Here is a 16,376-nt window from a genome sequence, read left to right as displayed (position 1 = left end):
TTCAAATCTTGAACAATAATAGTAATAATTTTAGTAGAAAAACTTATCTCACTGATCTGAATGCTGCTAGTATGTCATACTTAAATTTTATATTGAAGATAAATATCTTATTGAGGGTATGTTCTGCTTTTATCAGAATTACATGTTAAATAGTACCTATTACCTTTTTGCTAACAATTTAAATTATCATATTGCAATATGCTGTGATTAACCATTTTATGTCTACTTTATCATTTATCTTTAAAACTCAGTGAGGGAAGCAGTATGGTTTTACTCATTTATGGGATAAAAACTGAGGCTCAAAGATGTTTTCAAAACTATTCAGAAAATGTGTGACTAAGGCAGGATCCAAACCTATGCAGTCCAAATTGAAAGGCAATGAATTACATGTATTTTACTAACCATTATCTCTATTAACCATCAAGTAATACATGCTTTGTTTTAAATGTTATATTTTTACATTTAGATTTAATTTTATAATCACATTGATAGAAATCATTTGGACTTAATTCCCTGTGTAGCTAAGTAGTTAAGAAAACACTTATTAGTGTTACCTTAGTCCTTTTACTCCATGATTGCACCAATCAAGAACAACTCATTTTAACTAATCAGTCATTGATTTTATTCAGTTCAACTCCATCAATAAAATAATGAATGAAAATTCTCCCAAGATTTTAAGTTGCTTGTTTTTTTAAATATTTGCATGGTTTTTTTTCTAAACAATGTTATTAATATTCACATGCCTAAAAGATTAAATTGATCCACATTCACCATCATTTCCACCAACTCCCCATTAGGAACCACTGGTTTTTCTGTTTTGTTTTGTTTTGTTAAGATTTTATTTATTTATCAGAGAGGGTGAGAGAGCACAAGCAGAGTGAACAATAAAGGGAGAGGGAGAAGCAGGCTCCCTGCTGGGGAAAAAACCCAAAGTGGGGATCCATCTCAGGACCCTGGCATCATGGCAGACCCTAAATCAAAGGCAAAGGCTTAACCAGCTGAGCTACCTAGGTGCCCCTAGAAGCCACTGTTCTTAAGTTTGTTTCTTACATATGCTTCTACATTTTAATGTAATATAGGAAGTACTATATTTTTATATCCTCTTTTTTATACAAAACTACATCCAGTACATTTTCATCTATATATACTATTTGTTTTTAATCATGCAACAATGTAATTGTGATATCAACATAACTAAGACTTATCTCAATAGTTTTGTTTTACAACGGCTGACATTCTATTTAATGAATGAATGATACATGATTTAACAAATTCTCAATTAATAGAAATTTAAGATTTCTCCTAACCTTTCCGATTTTAAACAGCAGAACAATGAATAACTCTGAAGGGTCATGTTTTCAAATGAGTATAAGCAATAAATTGCTGGGTTAAAAAGTATATGTATTTATATTTCTGACAGACACTGATCAAAAGTAACACTGCATTCCAAATAGGACTATAGTAACTTATACTCCAGTTAGCAATGTATAAGAATGCTTGCTCCCCCCACATCCAATCTAATATATTGATGTCTTACTTTAGTTTCAGATTAGATTTCCCTTTTTTCTTAAGATTTTATTTAGTTCTTAGAGAGAGAAAGAGCACAAGCAGGAGAAGCAGCAAGCAGAGGGAGAAGCAGGCTCCCCACTGAGCAAAGAGCTAGATGGGGGACTGGATCCCAGGACTCTGGAACCCTGACCTGTGCCAAAAGCAGGTGCTTAACCAACTGAGGACCTAGTGTCCTTATATTTCTCTTATTCTAGTAGGACTCCATTCCTTCCAAATGTTTATGTGCCATGCATATTCTCCTCTATGAGCTGACCATTCATTCATATTCTTTTCCTTTTTTCTACTAGGTTAGCTTATCAATTTCTAGGAAAAGTTGGGCAAAATTATTATGTAAAATTCTTTTAATTTTCTGTTTGTATATTAATTCTGGAAATTATAATTTTGTACATTCACACTTTTGCCCTTTCTTGAGTTGCTTAATGATGACTTATCCACCTATATCGTGAGTTTTTAAAAAAAAGTTTTTTAAATGATTCTTTGTGTCCTGAATCATTAATTCCTACCTTTCATTTATTTGGTTATTCTTTTCCTAACTTACACATTTATATATTTTTTCCTATATTTTCTTTTTATTGCTCTATAACTATGGATATTTCCCTTAGGCACTTCTTTGGCTGTAGCTCATAGGTTTTTGAAGGGTTTTTGTTTTGTTTTGTTTTGTTTTAATTCTTCAGTGTGTCCATATAATTTTTGAGCTTTTTTTGAGCTTTCCATTGTGTTCTACTGATCTGTGTATCTATTTTCATGCCAGTATTATACTGGTTTAATTACTACTACTTTGTAATCGAACTTGAAATCTGGAATTTAATACCTCCAGTTTTATTCTTTTTAAGACAGCTTTTGTCCATTTGGAGTCTAATCTTTTGTGATTCCATATAAATTTTAGGATTATTTGTTCTACTTTTGTGAAAAATGCTTTTGGTATTTTGATAGGGATTGCATTAAATCTGTAGATTGCTTTGGGTAATACAGACATTTTTTTTTAATATATTTTTTTAATATTTTATTTATTTATTTGTCAGAGAGAGAGAGAGAGAAAGAGTTAATGCGCAAGCCAGGCAGAGCAGCAGACAGAGGTAGAGAGAGAAGCAGGCTCCCTGCTGAGCAAGGAGCCCGATGCAGGACTTGATCCCAGGACAGGACGCTGGGATCATGACCTGAGCTGAAGGCAACGGCTTAACGGAATAAGCCACCCAGGCGTCCTGGGGTAATACAGACATTTTAACAATATTGCTTTCCCAACTCGTGAGTATGGAATGTGTTCCCATTTCTTTGCATATTCTTGAATTTCTTTCATCAGTATTTTATAGTTTTCAGGGTAGCAGGTCTTTCACCTCTCCAGTTAAGTTTTATTCCTAGATACTTTACTGTTTCTGGTGCAACTGTAAATTATATGCTAACAATGAATCATGGAGCACTACATCAAAAACTAATGATGTACTGTATCATGACTAATATAACACAATAAAAAAAATTAAAAATAAAGTAATTTGAACCACCAATAGAGAATGGAAGAAAATATTCCAAATACAGATTCAGGAAAATATTAAATAAAATCTCACATTTCTGCATCCAGAAAAAAATTTGTAAATGGAATTGCTTTGTTAATTTCATTTTTTGCTACTTCATTCTTAATGCATAGGAATGCAACAAATTTTTTTACATTGATTCTGTAATCAACAAAGAAGGACTGAATACACAATGGGAAACTGACAGCTTTTTCAACAAATGGTGTTAGAAAAACTGGACAGCCATAGGCAAAAGAATGAAACTGGACCACTTTTTCATCATACACAAAAACAAAGTTGAAATTGATTAAAGACCTAAGTGTGAGACATGAAACCATGAAATTGCTAGAAGAGAGCACAGGTAATAATCTCTCTGACATCAGCCATAATAACATTTTTCTAGATATGTCTCCTGAGGCAAGGGAAATAAAAGCAAAAATAAACCATTAGGACCACATCAAAATCCAAAGTTTCTGCACAGCAAAGGAAACAATCAACAAAACTAAAAGGCAATCCACAGAATGGGTAAGATATTTGCAAATGACATACCCGATAAAGGGTTAGTATCAAAAATATATAAAGAACTGCTACAACTCAACCTAAAAAAACAAATAATCCAATTAATGGATTATATATTGTATAATGGGCATAAGTGGGCACTTGGGTGACTCAGTGGGGTAAGCCTCTGACTTGGGCTCAGGTCATGATCTCAGAGTCCTGGGATTGAGCCCTGCACTGGGCTCTCTGTTCAGCAGGGCATCTGATTCCCCCCCTCCCCTCTCTCTGCCTGCCACTCTGCCTACTTGTGATGTCTGTCAAATAAATAAACAAAATATTTTTTAAAAAATGGGCAGAAGACATGAATGGACAATTCTCTAAAGAAGACATGCAGATGGCCAACACACACTTGAAAAGATGTTAATATCACTCATTATCAGGGAAATGCAAATCAAAACTACAATCAGGTATCTCCTCACACCTATCAGAAGGCTAAAATCAAAACATAAGAAACAAGTGTTGGTGAGAATGTGGAGGAAAAAGGAATGCTCTTGCAATGTTGATGGGAATGCCAACTGGTGCAGTCACTGTAGAAAACAGCATGGAAGTTCCTCAAAAAATTAAAAACAGAACTATACTACAATCCAGGAATTGCACTGCTGGGTATTTACCCCCAAAATACAAAACATGAACTCAGAGGGATGCATGCACCTCTATGTTCATTATTTACAATAGACAAACTATAGAAGCAGCACAGTGTCCACTGACAGGAAATAGTTGTAAATTTTATCTTTATAGACACAAAGGAATATTATTCGTCCATTAAAAAATGAAATCTTGCTATTTGCAATAACATGGATAGAGCTAGAGAGTATAATGCAAAGCAAATAAGTAAGAGAAAGACAAATACCGTATGATCTCACTTATATGTGGAATTTAAGAAACAAACAAGCAAAGGGGAAAAAAAAGAGAGAGAGAGACAAACCAAGACTCTACACTACAGAAGATAAACTGATAGTTACCAGAGGGATGGTGGATGAGGGGGGATGGGGAAAATGGGGATGGGATTAAAGTGTACACTTACCATGATGAAAAATAAAATCCTGAAAAAAATTCTGTAATTTGTATGCATCTTCTCTTTGACACAAAAGTTATTCAATTAATTTTAACTTTCTAGGTAGAAGAAACTTTGGTTTCTGATTTTGTTCCTATTTTCTAACTTTACCATATGTTAATAAGAGAACCTTCTCTGTTTTATTTTTACATTTTAGAATTTTTCTTTGATGTCTACAATGCCATGTCAAATTTTCATAAATATTCCATGGCACTGAGTTATTTTATTAACATGATACAGACTTCAAACTATATTAATCAGATTTATCTTAGTATTTATATTACTTTCTCCTTTGATTTTTATGAACTAAGGTGAATTAAAATTTGTTTTAATGTTTTAAATTAATGGTAATTGTACTAATTCTCCTTAATTTCCTTTTCATGAAAGTCTCACCCTTTAACATTATGTGTCCTTCTTTATGGTATTTATTGCTTTCTGGTTTGACTTTTAATTTGTCCAATGCTAAGATCATGATTCCTGCTTTTTTCATTTGTATATATGTGGTATAACCTTTAAGTATCCTTTAATTTTCAGCCTTTTCTAAATCACTTTATTTCAGTATGTTTCTTGCATATAGATCTGCATTTTATTACTGTGATGAACTGTTTTTCTTTTTTCTTAAAATAGGTGATTTAGAAAAACTTTTACATTTATCTTCATGGCACATGTTTGGCATTAGAGTCATATTTTACATTATGCTTCCAACTTTCATAGATTTTTAAAGATTCCATTACATGTATTATTCTTTGGTTTATTTATACTTATTAATATCTTGAAAGCATTATAATTTTGCCAAATTTCTTACTCTGTAGCTATAAAGGAATAAGAAGTCTTCTATGTGTTTAGCAAGTGTATTTTCCCATTATGAGCAAACGATAAATTCAATATATTTAACTCTTAATTTTTCATCACCCCTGTGCCATCAAATTTTAGTCAGTAAGCCTGTGTTTCTAATACATCATTTGTCAACTTCTTATGGATAACCTCTGACTCTCTGGATTTACTCTACTTTCTGTCTTTCCTCAGTCCTTTCCCAATTCATTATAACTGTAGCATTTCTACATTAATAGGGCATATAAAAGTAAATTCTGGTCTGTCACTCTAATTCAAATGTTTGTTTCAGGCTTAGTTTTACTGTTAAATTCATTCAGTGTTCACCAGTAGTACTTAGCTATAGTCTTCCCAGTCATCCTGATTGGCTGAACTTTGTCCCCAGAAATTTTCTCAATAATTATTCAGAAAAATAATTCCTTGTATGGTTAAAAATTGTTTGGTAGCATTCTTTTTACTAAAATGATACTTTGGCTCCCATTTTCTTCACTTCAATATCCTATGGGTGTTGCTCTCTGTTTCCTTTATTGAAAAATGTTACAGAAAAGTCCAATGCCCAGCTCAAATTTTCCTCTTATTTTTACACTGCTGAACAAAAGATTCTTGACTTACATTTAAACACAACAGTTTAATTTTGAACTGACCATTCTAGGAAAATTCTCTCTGGTACACAACATGACGTTTTTAATATGGACAGCAAAATCTTTTTATTAGGACTTCACAGAATTATAGCCTTAAATATTTGTTTAGTCCCATTGTTCTGCTTTTATTTGGAAACTCAATTTATACCATTATTGGAATTTCTGTGCCTTCTATATCAATCATTTTCTCTTTGATCCTTCTGAACTCTCATATTTCCACCCATACATATTAATCGTTTTGTTTTCATTTTTATCTTCTGTGTATCTCACTCTGCCAACCACACAATTTATCTTCCTTTAGGCTTCCTCTGATTTCATTTTTATTTGTATAAATTTTTTTTTCTTCAACAAAAATAGAAACTTCCCTCCAAAGTTTTGTTAGTCCATGATCCAATGCTTCTGTGTTATACCATCTGCTTAGTAGTAATCCTTCCTCAGAAGCAATTCATTCCTTACATTTTAAACTTACAGTAAAATTTCTAATTGCAATTATTATGTACTCTGTAACAGTATTTTTCCAGTGAGTGTTTTTATCTGCAGGTTAGTTAGGCTTATCTTTTCCACATTGCTATATTTTTAAATGTGCTTTCTTAATAGCTTTTGCATCTGGGATTAGAATCCTTTATTTAATTTCTCCAAGTCAATTTCTTTTACTTAACCAAAGTTACATGAGTAATCCCTCTCTCTTAATTTTAAAAGTACATGTGCTTCTCACTCAGTAATCAAACAACCAGTACATTTACAGTTCCTCATATATGCATAATTTTTTTCCTACAATGTAGGTTTTTTTCAACTATTTCCTGTATTTGTAGTATGTCTATTCTCCCTTACTTGACTATTGATTTGGAACCAAAATAAAAAGCATATCTACTCTTTCAAACTATTTAGCATGTTACAGATGTCTTATCTAGATCTTGTGTAGTTTTCATCAGTGTTATCAATAAACTCTTCGTAAATCTAAGCACCAAAAAGAAATGGCAACAGTGAGGTTTTGAGAGGAACCCCATCTAGCGATGATTAAATGATACTTTCTTGGGTTCATTTGTACAGAAAATGAATTTTTAAAAGAATAGTTTTGTACTGGATAACATAATATGAAAAACATTCCTATATCAGTAAGTGACATTTAAAAGTATCTAAATTCGAAACTTTGGGGAAAAAAGAAATATTCTAGGATCTTTAAATCACAAAAATAATAAGCCTCAATGCTAGAAAAAAATACAAATAATAAAATACTGACTTAGCATGTAAGCAAAAGAGCTACTCTCATATACATGGTATTCCCTGTTAGGAAAGTTTTGATCAAAATCATAACCAAAAGTGTTTTTGTTTTAGTTGATGAAATATTTTCTTACATCCTTTAAATGAACAGTATTTTCCAGCAAACAAATAAAAACAAACTATATTACTTAAATTATTAATTTTTCTATAACCTATTGTTAATAAACATTCTTTCATAAAACAGTTTTACAACTTTTAGAACAGGAAGCTATTATTTTCTGCTGTAAGATTATTCAAGTCAAATTTCATGTTCCGTTAGATATGAAACTACTAAAAATACAATTTCAACGGGTATTTCCACAATTCATTATTTTGAAAAACATCAACTTACTTGTGACCTAAATGCTTCAGAAAGTATCCCAGAACCTTCAGAGCTTGAACCCAAATACTTTCACTTTTAGAAGCCAATAATTTGTAGATTACTCTAAAAAATACAAAAATAAATGACCTTTTAAGCACTTACAAATATTAAAAATGTAAGCACTATGTACTTTACAATGAACTATAAATATAAAAAATCTAAAGTTCCTCTCAGGATTTTAAATTCTTTGGAAAAATTAAAAAACTAACAAATTTTACTAATACTTTTTTAAACTTGGCCTGCAAATGAATACTCAAAAGTTCAAAGTGATTCATTGCTGCTAAGTATTGCCTTCTAGCACATTGAAAAAAAATCTATCTTAAGTAAGACACATGCTTAGTTAGGCTGTATCTTCCCTTCTATTAGAACTGCCCCTGACATTTCTACTTGATAACCTTTTTTCCTTGCTTATAGCTAATTGGACCTTGGATAGATACTTGCCCAATTATTTCTCTTTTCTGAGCACTAGGAGCAAGATCTGAGAAACAATATCTAGTACTTTTTGGGCTCCTGAATTAGAAAATTATTTAAAACAGAAACTATAAGCAGCCTTGTTTTGTTCACAGACATGAGTCTATACACAAAAGGAAGAATAAAGCAACCATATAGGAAGTAGCAGAGAAAGTAAAGTTGTTTCCTTATACCTTTCCAATTCCTTATTCTTACCCTAATGAGATAACTATATATAACAAACTATATAACAAACACATCATTCTGTTTTTACTTAAACTGGCTTGAGAAATTTTCTGGTACTTTGAGCAAAGAAGTCTCTACTAACATATAGCCTAATTTAACACATATAGTAATTTTGAACATGATATAAGAACAAGGCTATATCCATTTTAATTTTCATAAATATTTAAAAAATTTAAACTTTTTCCAAAACATAAAAGTAAACATTTTTTCCATAAGGTAATAGGGGACAATAATAACTATATTGTTTTGCAACTAATTCTAGAATTTAAGAAAGTTCTTTGAACATGGTGGTGGTAACTATAAAATTAGGATGTGCTTTATTGTATTAAATTCTATTTAAAAAATAAAGTGTCATTTTATGTTTTTAAGATGGAGTCATCTAGGCTAAACAGAGAGTTGATATTAGAAGATGCAGTATAATATTTATATCGTTTCAGTAACAATAACAAAAGAGAACACATTACTTAAAGCTAGTCACATCTGTTTTAACAGTGGCTTATACTATTATAAAAGAAGATAATATATTGTTGATACTGTTTCTTATTTGTGTGTTACTCTACTGAAGAACGGATTGAGGTAAACATTAGAGTTACTATTTCTTTTAGAAGATGAATTTTTTCCAAAAGCCTCAAGTTTTCCTAAATACGTATTTACATTGAAATCTATTTTCAGAACTTTTATGAACCAAGATCAGTAATGAAAAAAAAAAAGCAAGCATGAGACTAGAAAAGTTATGTGTATAAGATAAAGAACTATTCAGGAAATCATGAGAAAGAACATTCAACAGTAAAAATAATCTGGAGAATCAAAGTAAAAGCTCACAGTCTAAAAACATGACTATACTCAGATATGGAATCAGAAACTCCCACAGAATTCCTGTTTTCTAGAAATAACTTTAAATTGTAGGGATAAGAAAGGTTTAAAATCCACCCAGTACTAACAGAAATTATGATTAACAAATGAAACATGAAAACATCCAGGGTCCTTACTCAAGCACATTACATAGGATTTTCTTTACAACTAGACAGCTGTTCCTTAACAAAACAAGATATGGACACAGGATTACAATGTAGTGTGAATGGGAAATTTACTGACAAATCAGTTAATGAATGTTCACCTGAAATATAATAAGATAGTTAGGTGAATCCTAATTCATCAGTTTGAGCTTACTATATTAAGCCAGCAAATGATCTAAATTACTTGAGACAAGTACTTATGTATTCTTTACTTCAAAGATTTTCAGATATAAAAATATCATATTTTTAGCTGCTGGGTTTAAAGTTGTACTATTACATGGTCTTTCTTAAGGCCGCTTAAAATATCACCAGAATTAAGTTCATTCTTTGTGCTCAGTAATTATTAGTATATGTAAATAATTAATCAGAATTTTTCCCCAGAAAATTCTGGGTAATTTTATATATAAAATATAAAATATTTTATATTTTAAAAATATAAATAAAATATAATATAAATATAAAATATTAAATATTTTATAAAATATATAAATTTTATATATAAAGTTATACATATAATAGTTATACATACATATAACTGTTATCCTTGAGTACCTAAGATGCAGACCTGTAAGTGTTCCATTTAATAAGTCTATTTTTTCAATATCTCTAGTCAAAGCCTACATTCTTCACATTTTTTTGAAATGGGAAAACTGAAATAGAAAACCTTGCGTCTTTGTCACTGTTTTGAACAAAATGGTAACAACAGGACATGTTTAACAGGTGTCAATCAGGAGCAATCAGGCTTTGGTATTCATTGTATCTAATCATTTTACACATATTAATTACTATTTCAGTCCCCTAAAAATCTAACCAAATATCATTTTCCTCTGTAAGATCATATTTTCACTGTGTCAGAGTAACACAGAATTTTATCTGAATATCATACTACCAATCTAAGGTTGGTATCATTCACAAGGATGATGAGGACATTTTTAATTGATTCACTTATCAGTCAATATAATAAATAAAAGACATACTAGCATCTAAGGCCAAAGATACTAATTGTTCAGTCTAAATATAATTTAAGAAGAATAACTTTATTATATGATCAGGTTCAACCATATGAAACTGTTATTATTTAGTAAACAGTTAAGTATCAGCAAATTCATATAGTTCAACTCATAGTAAGAAAATGTTTATAGTTCTTAATAATTAGATGTATAATCCTCTTCTTCAAATAAAGCAGTAACTCCATGGCTTGTAAACTCAAAGGTCACAGTGATAAACAGGACATCCAACAGAAATGATGTGATTGCTTCTCTGACTTGGAAAGGAGTCCTTAAATTCTAGAAAACTGTCATTTGTTGATATAAATGGCCAAGTAAAAGAAGCACTACTTAAATCCGTTGGCAGGTATATTATTTCCAAATTCTTCTACGTCCTGTAGAAGTTCACTGAGTTTCACATGTCTAACTTAGATTTCCTCTTTGTTCTAAAAATTTAGACTTCAGAAAAATTAAAAAGGAGAATCCCTAAAGGGCTAGGTTATAGGCCAACATTTGTAAGAATACTAATCAAGTAATAATTAATTAAAATCATCATAACTAAACTTAGACTTCAGAATCTCTTGGTTTTGTCCTCTTGTTCCAATTACATTGCCACTTCCCAACTCATCATCCCTAATACTGATGAATAAAATAATCTCCTTATTTTGCTATATCAATTTTATCCCTCTCTAGTTCATTTTCCACACTGCTGACTATAAATCTAACAAAATGGAAATCTGAGCAAATTGGTGCCCCATTCAAAATACTTTATTTCATCACCAGCAGAATAAAATCTTAACTTCTTTCTATTAAGTATCTTCCAAATCTGGCCACTATCTAGTTCTTGAGCCTAAATTCATATAATTTTCTTGTGCTCTCTTTTGCTGAAATATACCATGATCTCTTGTCTTCCTGAAAAAAAAAAAAAAAGATTGTTCTTCACACTACTTGAAATATCTTTACTAAAGCATCAATAAATTAATTACTCTTCTTGAGACCAAGACCCATTCTTTAAATACTTCATCAGTTTGAGTATTAGAAGATTAATACTAGTTTTCTCCATTTATTCCCTTCTTAGTGAGATTTTGCCATATTTATTCAAAAGTTCCTAGAGAAGGAGTTATTCTAGAAGGCACAACAGTACTCAAAGTTTACTAGTAATACCATTATTATAATCATACCTTATTCCATTTCTTTGATCAAATGCTGGTATCATTGAGGCTGGGTGTTCTGACATTAAAGCCACTAGTAACTGTAACACATCATGAATATTTTCATCCTGCATAATAAGGATCACCAATATTTCTTTAGTTAATATTTTATTCTAGTACTTTACATAAAATAATTAAAATAGAAGACCCAGACCATGTCCTACCTCATGCATGGTAAGTAGGTAATTTAATATACTCTGAAGTTCATCTTCTTTGACCCCTCGATCCTAATTTTAAAAAATATGTATATTATTTAAATCTAAAATTAATACTTTAAAGATAGACATCAAATGATCATTTTAAAAGAAAATAAGAACAACTTACAAGTAGTGATGTTTTCATTAGAATCTTTAAATATGCCATAATTCATAAACTATCTTTTTTCATATAATTAAGTAAATATTTGGAAAACTGTATCTAGTCTTTTAAAGTTGCTAATATTTGACTATCACTATCAAAAGTTAGTATATTTTGCTCACCTAACTGTATTCTTATTTTATAACCATTTATTCTTTTCTTAAAATAATGCAAAACTTTATAGGACCAACTGATGTATATTTTACTTTTATTTTCCATTTTCCTTTATCTTAATCTTTTAAAAATCCTACTGTGATAAAATACATAATGTAAGTCTTCTCAAACCGGCACACAGATGATTTTCTGGAATAAAAACTATATGCTCATTTCTTATGCATATGTTTTTGTCCATTTCTTATATCCCTTAGAATGGATGATCTCAAAGAAGATCAGCAAAAAGTGAAGTTTAACGAAAGTTAACACTAAGATTTACTTTAGGATTTTGAAAGCTACTCATAAATTAAAAACAATTACCACTAATTTAACAATATTGATTTTAAACAATGCTAAAAATTCCTCTTTATTTAATATACTACAATTCTAAATTATGTACAATTATTTTACCTTTAGTATGAGCTGTTTCAGGAAAAGTAGCATAAATGCCCGTAGTGATATAATTTCTTTTTGTGACGGCCGGGGACCATCTAGAATAAAACAGAAAACATAAAGAAAAGAAAAAAAGGGGGGGAGTAACCTCATGATATTAAATAAGTTTAATGCAATTATGTTGGAATACTATGGAATTCTTTACAAGTTGCATTTATTAGGATTATAATATTTGTTAGTATTAATACTGTATCATTTCAGTTATATCAGAGGGTCCAAACATTAATTTTCAGATTTGGGCAATTTCAAATTATTCACCAAATGTCAGATTTGGGGGAAAGAATTACTTCTTAAAAAATCATAGTATATTACCATCCATTCAAAAGTGTATAATCAAGTGTTTACATAAATTTTTCTACTTTTATTAATTTAATAGATTCCCTTTTCCCCCAAATCCAAGTTTTCTCAACATTTCTTTCATCTTCAGTTAAACCTTTCTTCATTTAAAGACTGTCTCTGATTTCACACCACACAGTATGTAACAAAGCACAGAAAAAGTGACACTCTATTGTAATTATTTGTTTTGCAGCTTTTTCCCCCCATGTTACCTATATATACCAAATACATATTATAATGGACACTCAAAAAATGCTCATGAGTTAATAAATGAAAATGAATGTCAACAGTTAAAGTGTATCTATCAACTCCATCATAACATCTAAATTTCAAAGTATTAATTGAAAATATTTACTTACCAATAAATGAGATTATTCAATGATATATGTAACTTACAAAGTATATAATAATTAAATTATACCTTTAACTATTTAGCTAGAACCATGAAAGCCCTTAAATATCAAGCCTTTCTTGAAGCAATAAGGATTTATATAGCTTCTTCATAAGTTTTAAAATAAAAATCCCCATATGCATAATTTATAACATCTTTTATTCACTCAACAAATATTTACATACAAGTTATTACTCAAACAATCCATTCCATTTATTCTTGAGAAAGAAATCTTTTTCTCATTTCCCAGACCGCCCTCTACATTTTTTGCTCCACTGATGCCAATAGTGTACAAAATACTGTTTCCTTCTTTACCAACACTCGGTATTAATTTTTTTTAAATAATTTTCTTTGTGGGGGAGCCTGGATAACTCAGTTGGTTAAGTGTCTGACTCTTGATTTTGGTTCAGGTCATTATCTCAGGGTTATCAGATCAAGTCCCACATCCAGCTCTGCACTGAGCATAGAGCCCGCTTAAGATTGTCTCTCCCTCTCTCTCTCTCTCTCTCTCTCTGCCCCTCCCCATCTGCTCATGCTCTTCATCTCAAAAAAACAAACAAACCTGTTTTTCATTTTGAAATACAGCACACATACAGAAGAAGTAAATATACAACTTAATGAACTGGTATAAAATGGACACGTGTATTAGGTCAAGATACTGAACACTCACAGTAACTTGGCAAAGAAATCCATTAACGATTGGTGTGCAGGTAAAGGAACTACATGAGTGAAGGGGTGAGGTCCTGACTTGAATAAGATTAAATAACCGCAGAATTATGATTTCTGTTATATAAATATTCCCACTATGACTGAATTCAAGCTCACCCTACCAATGGTTTTAAAAACCAGGTTGTGAAATCCCTAAATATTTAATAATTGGCTATGCACCAGCTTGTTCCAGCGTACTAAAGTCCTCACCCTACACCAGTCCTCAGCTCTGAGCCATACCTTGATCACATGCTCGAGCTCCATTCCATCCCATTAGAGACAGCCATTATCTTAGTAATAATTTCCTTACTTTCATTTAATGAAATTGGACAAGTTTTATATTATCTTAGTGAGCATTTTTTTTTAATTGTAAGGATGAGAGTAATAATAGTGTTTATGTCACAAGGTATTTTATAAGGATTAAACAAAGCAATACATGTTAAAGGAATTAGAATAGTGCCTGGTCCATTTTAATTATAAGCATTCAGTAAATGTTAGCTACAATTACTACTGTCAGACATGGTACAATGTAAAGAGGATATTGCAGAAGAATACACACATATGTATGAGTCTTATTTATATACATAATATGAATCCCTATTTTATAAAATGGAATAAACAGATATTTTATAAAAATAAGTGACATAAATCACAAATGATACCATTTATGTAAAGTACAGAAGGCTAAACAGTCAACTGCTTAGGAATACACATATAAATAGCAAAGTAGTAAAGCATACTAAAAAATAATAAGCATTCAAGTAAGGAAAAGGCATAATAAACATAAAAGAAAACATGAAACAAAATTGAGCATAGGGTTATCTCTATGGCTGGGAATGGGAGGAAGATATGACCAAAGATAGGTAAATACAGGTTTATGGTAATATTCTCTCTCTTAAGTTTGGTGAGACCCATATGAGGTTTATTATATATTTACATATTTGCATTTATGATATATTCAAAATAAAACTTTGAAACACCTATAATTTGAAGCATCTACATGTAGGCATGTGTAAGTCGGTGTTTGTATGAACAGAGAAAAAGAGGTAGATGAATATAAGACTGGTGATATTGGCTCCTTGGGAGATTAATAAGTTTTTATTTATAAACCTTTGTATTACTCTACTTGTTAACTAAGATCATGTATTACTATGGTACCTTATTAATATAAATAAGTTTTTTATAGTGCACCTGACAGAATAACAATTTAAAAAGTGTTAAATAAGAGTTAAAGCCAAAAGACCCTACTTCTCAAGTCAGTGCCTGCAAATGAATTAGTACTATGAAAAGCTAGTGTGTACAGATTATCTTTACAGTGTCCTTAAAAGAAAAAGAAAGCATTTCAGTTCAAAATGGTATTGAAAAAAGTTGTTATTTAGAAAGCTATGTTTCAAGTAAGAGCCTCACATTTCACTAAATATCGAAGTTAATTTCAGATAGACTAAAAAATTAAATTAAAAAGGTACATTAAAAATAATAAATAAAAAGATGCATTAAAAAAGAAGGGGTGCTAGCCAAATGTGGGACCACCTTAAATCCAATAAATAATGATACAATCCACGGGATAGTTGCTGGGCTAAATCCATTAAGCCTTAACATTTTTCAAGTTTCACTAAAATAAACCATATCTATTCATTTACATACTGTCTATGTCTATTTTTGTTATACACTGGCAGAGTTGACTACCTGTAAGGAAGCCCTTATGACTCCCCAAGCCTAAAATATTTCTGTGTGGCCCTTTGCTGAGAAAATGTGCCAACTATCGATATAATACACAGAATAAAACAAATCCATGAAATTTGTGTTGATATAAAATGAACAAATAAATGGAAGAGAAAAAATACGTTCCTTCTTATAGAATTCAAACAAATAAATGTCTTAGAAAATATTGCCATTTAGCAGCAATCATAAAAAGATCAATTATGGCAAGAGTCACTGATGAACAAAAACCAGGAGATAAAGGTTTGTTGAAGAACAGGATATTTACACAGTCTCAATGTATTTCTCTACCAAATACTTATTATTCCAAAAGAAAAAGTAGTAATTTTATAATGAAGAACCCTGGCAGACACCACACTAATCAAATGAGCAAAGTCAATATCCCCAGTAATAAGACAACTCGGTGTCATGTGCCTCTTGACATGATATGATGTGGCAGAATTGGTATGACTTCTAAGCGACTCCAACCAAAAATGAAAAACCTGGATCACCATGAGCAAATATCAAACAAATCCAAATTAAGGGACATTCTAAAAAGTAATTTGTC

At 30.8% G+C, this 16,376-nt stretch overlaps 1 protein-coding gene across 14 annotated transcripts in view; it reads right to left on the bottom strand.

The window, feature by feature from the left end:
- The window catches only part of NBEA (neurobeachin), a 664,613-nt gene that overhangs the window by 490,943 nt on the left and 157,294 nt on the right, over positions 1-16,376 (bottom strand). For all 14 annotated transcript variants that reach the window (XM_032880041.1, XM_032880043.1, XM_032880047.1 and 11 more), the window contains 4 exons: positions 12,634-12,713; positions 11,877-11,939; positions 11,683-11,780; positions 7,774-7,866 (listed from right to left, as the gene is read on the bottom strand). In XM_032880041.1, the coding sequence (XP_032735932.1) occupies positions 7,774-7,866; positions 11,683-11,780; positions 11,877-11,939; positions 12,634-12,713 (334 nt within the window). The remainder of the gene's footprint in view (positions 1-7,773; positions 7,867-11,682; positions 11,781-11,876; positions 11,940-12,633; positions 12,714-16,376) is intronic.

This window comes from Lontra canadensis, unplaced genomic scaffold, assembly GCF_010015895.1.
Source record: "Lontra canadensis isolate GAN:19392208 unplaced genomic scaffold, GSC_riverotter_1.0 scaffold67, whole genome shotgun sequence".
Taxonomy (NCBI): Eukaryota; Metazoa; Chordata; class Mammalia; order Carnivora; family Mustelidae; genus Lontra; species Lontra canadensis.
The sequence above is the reverse complement of the archived record's forward strand: the minus strand, read 5'-3'. Positions and strand labels throughout refer to the sequence as shown.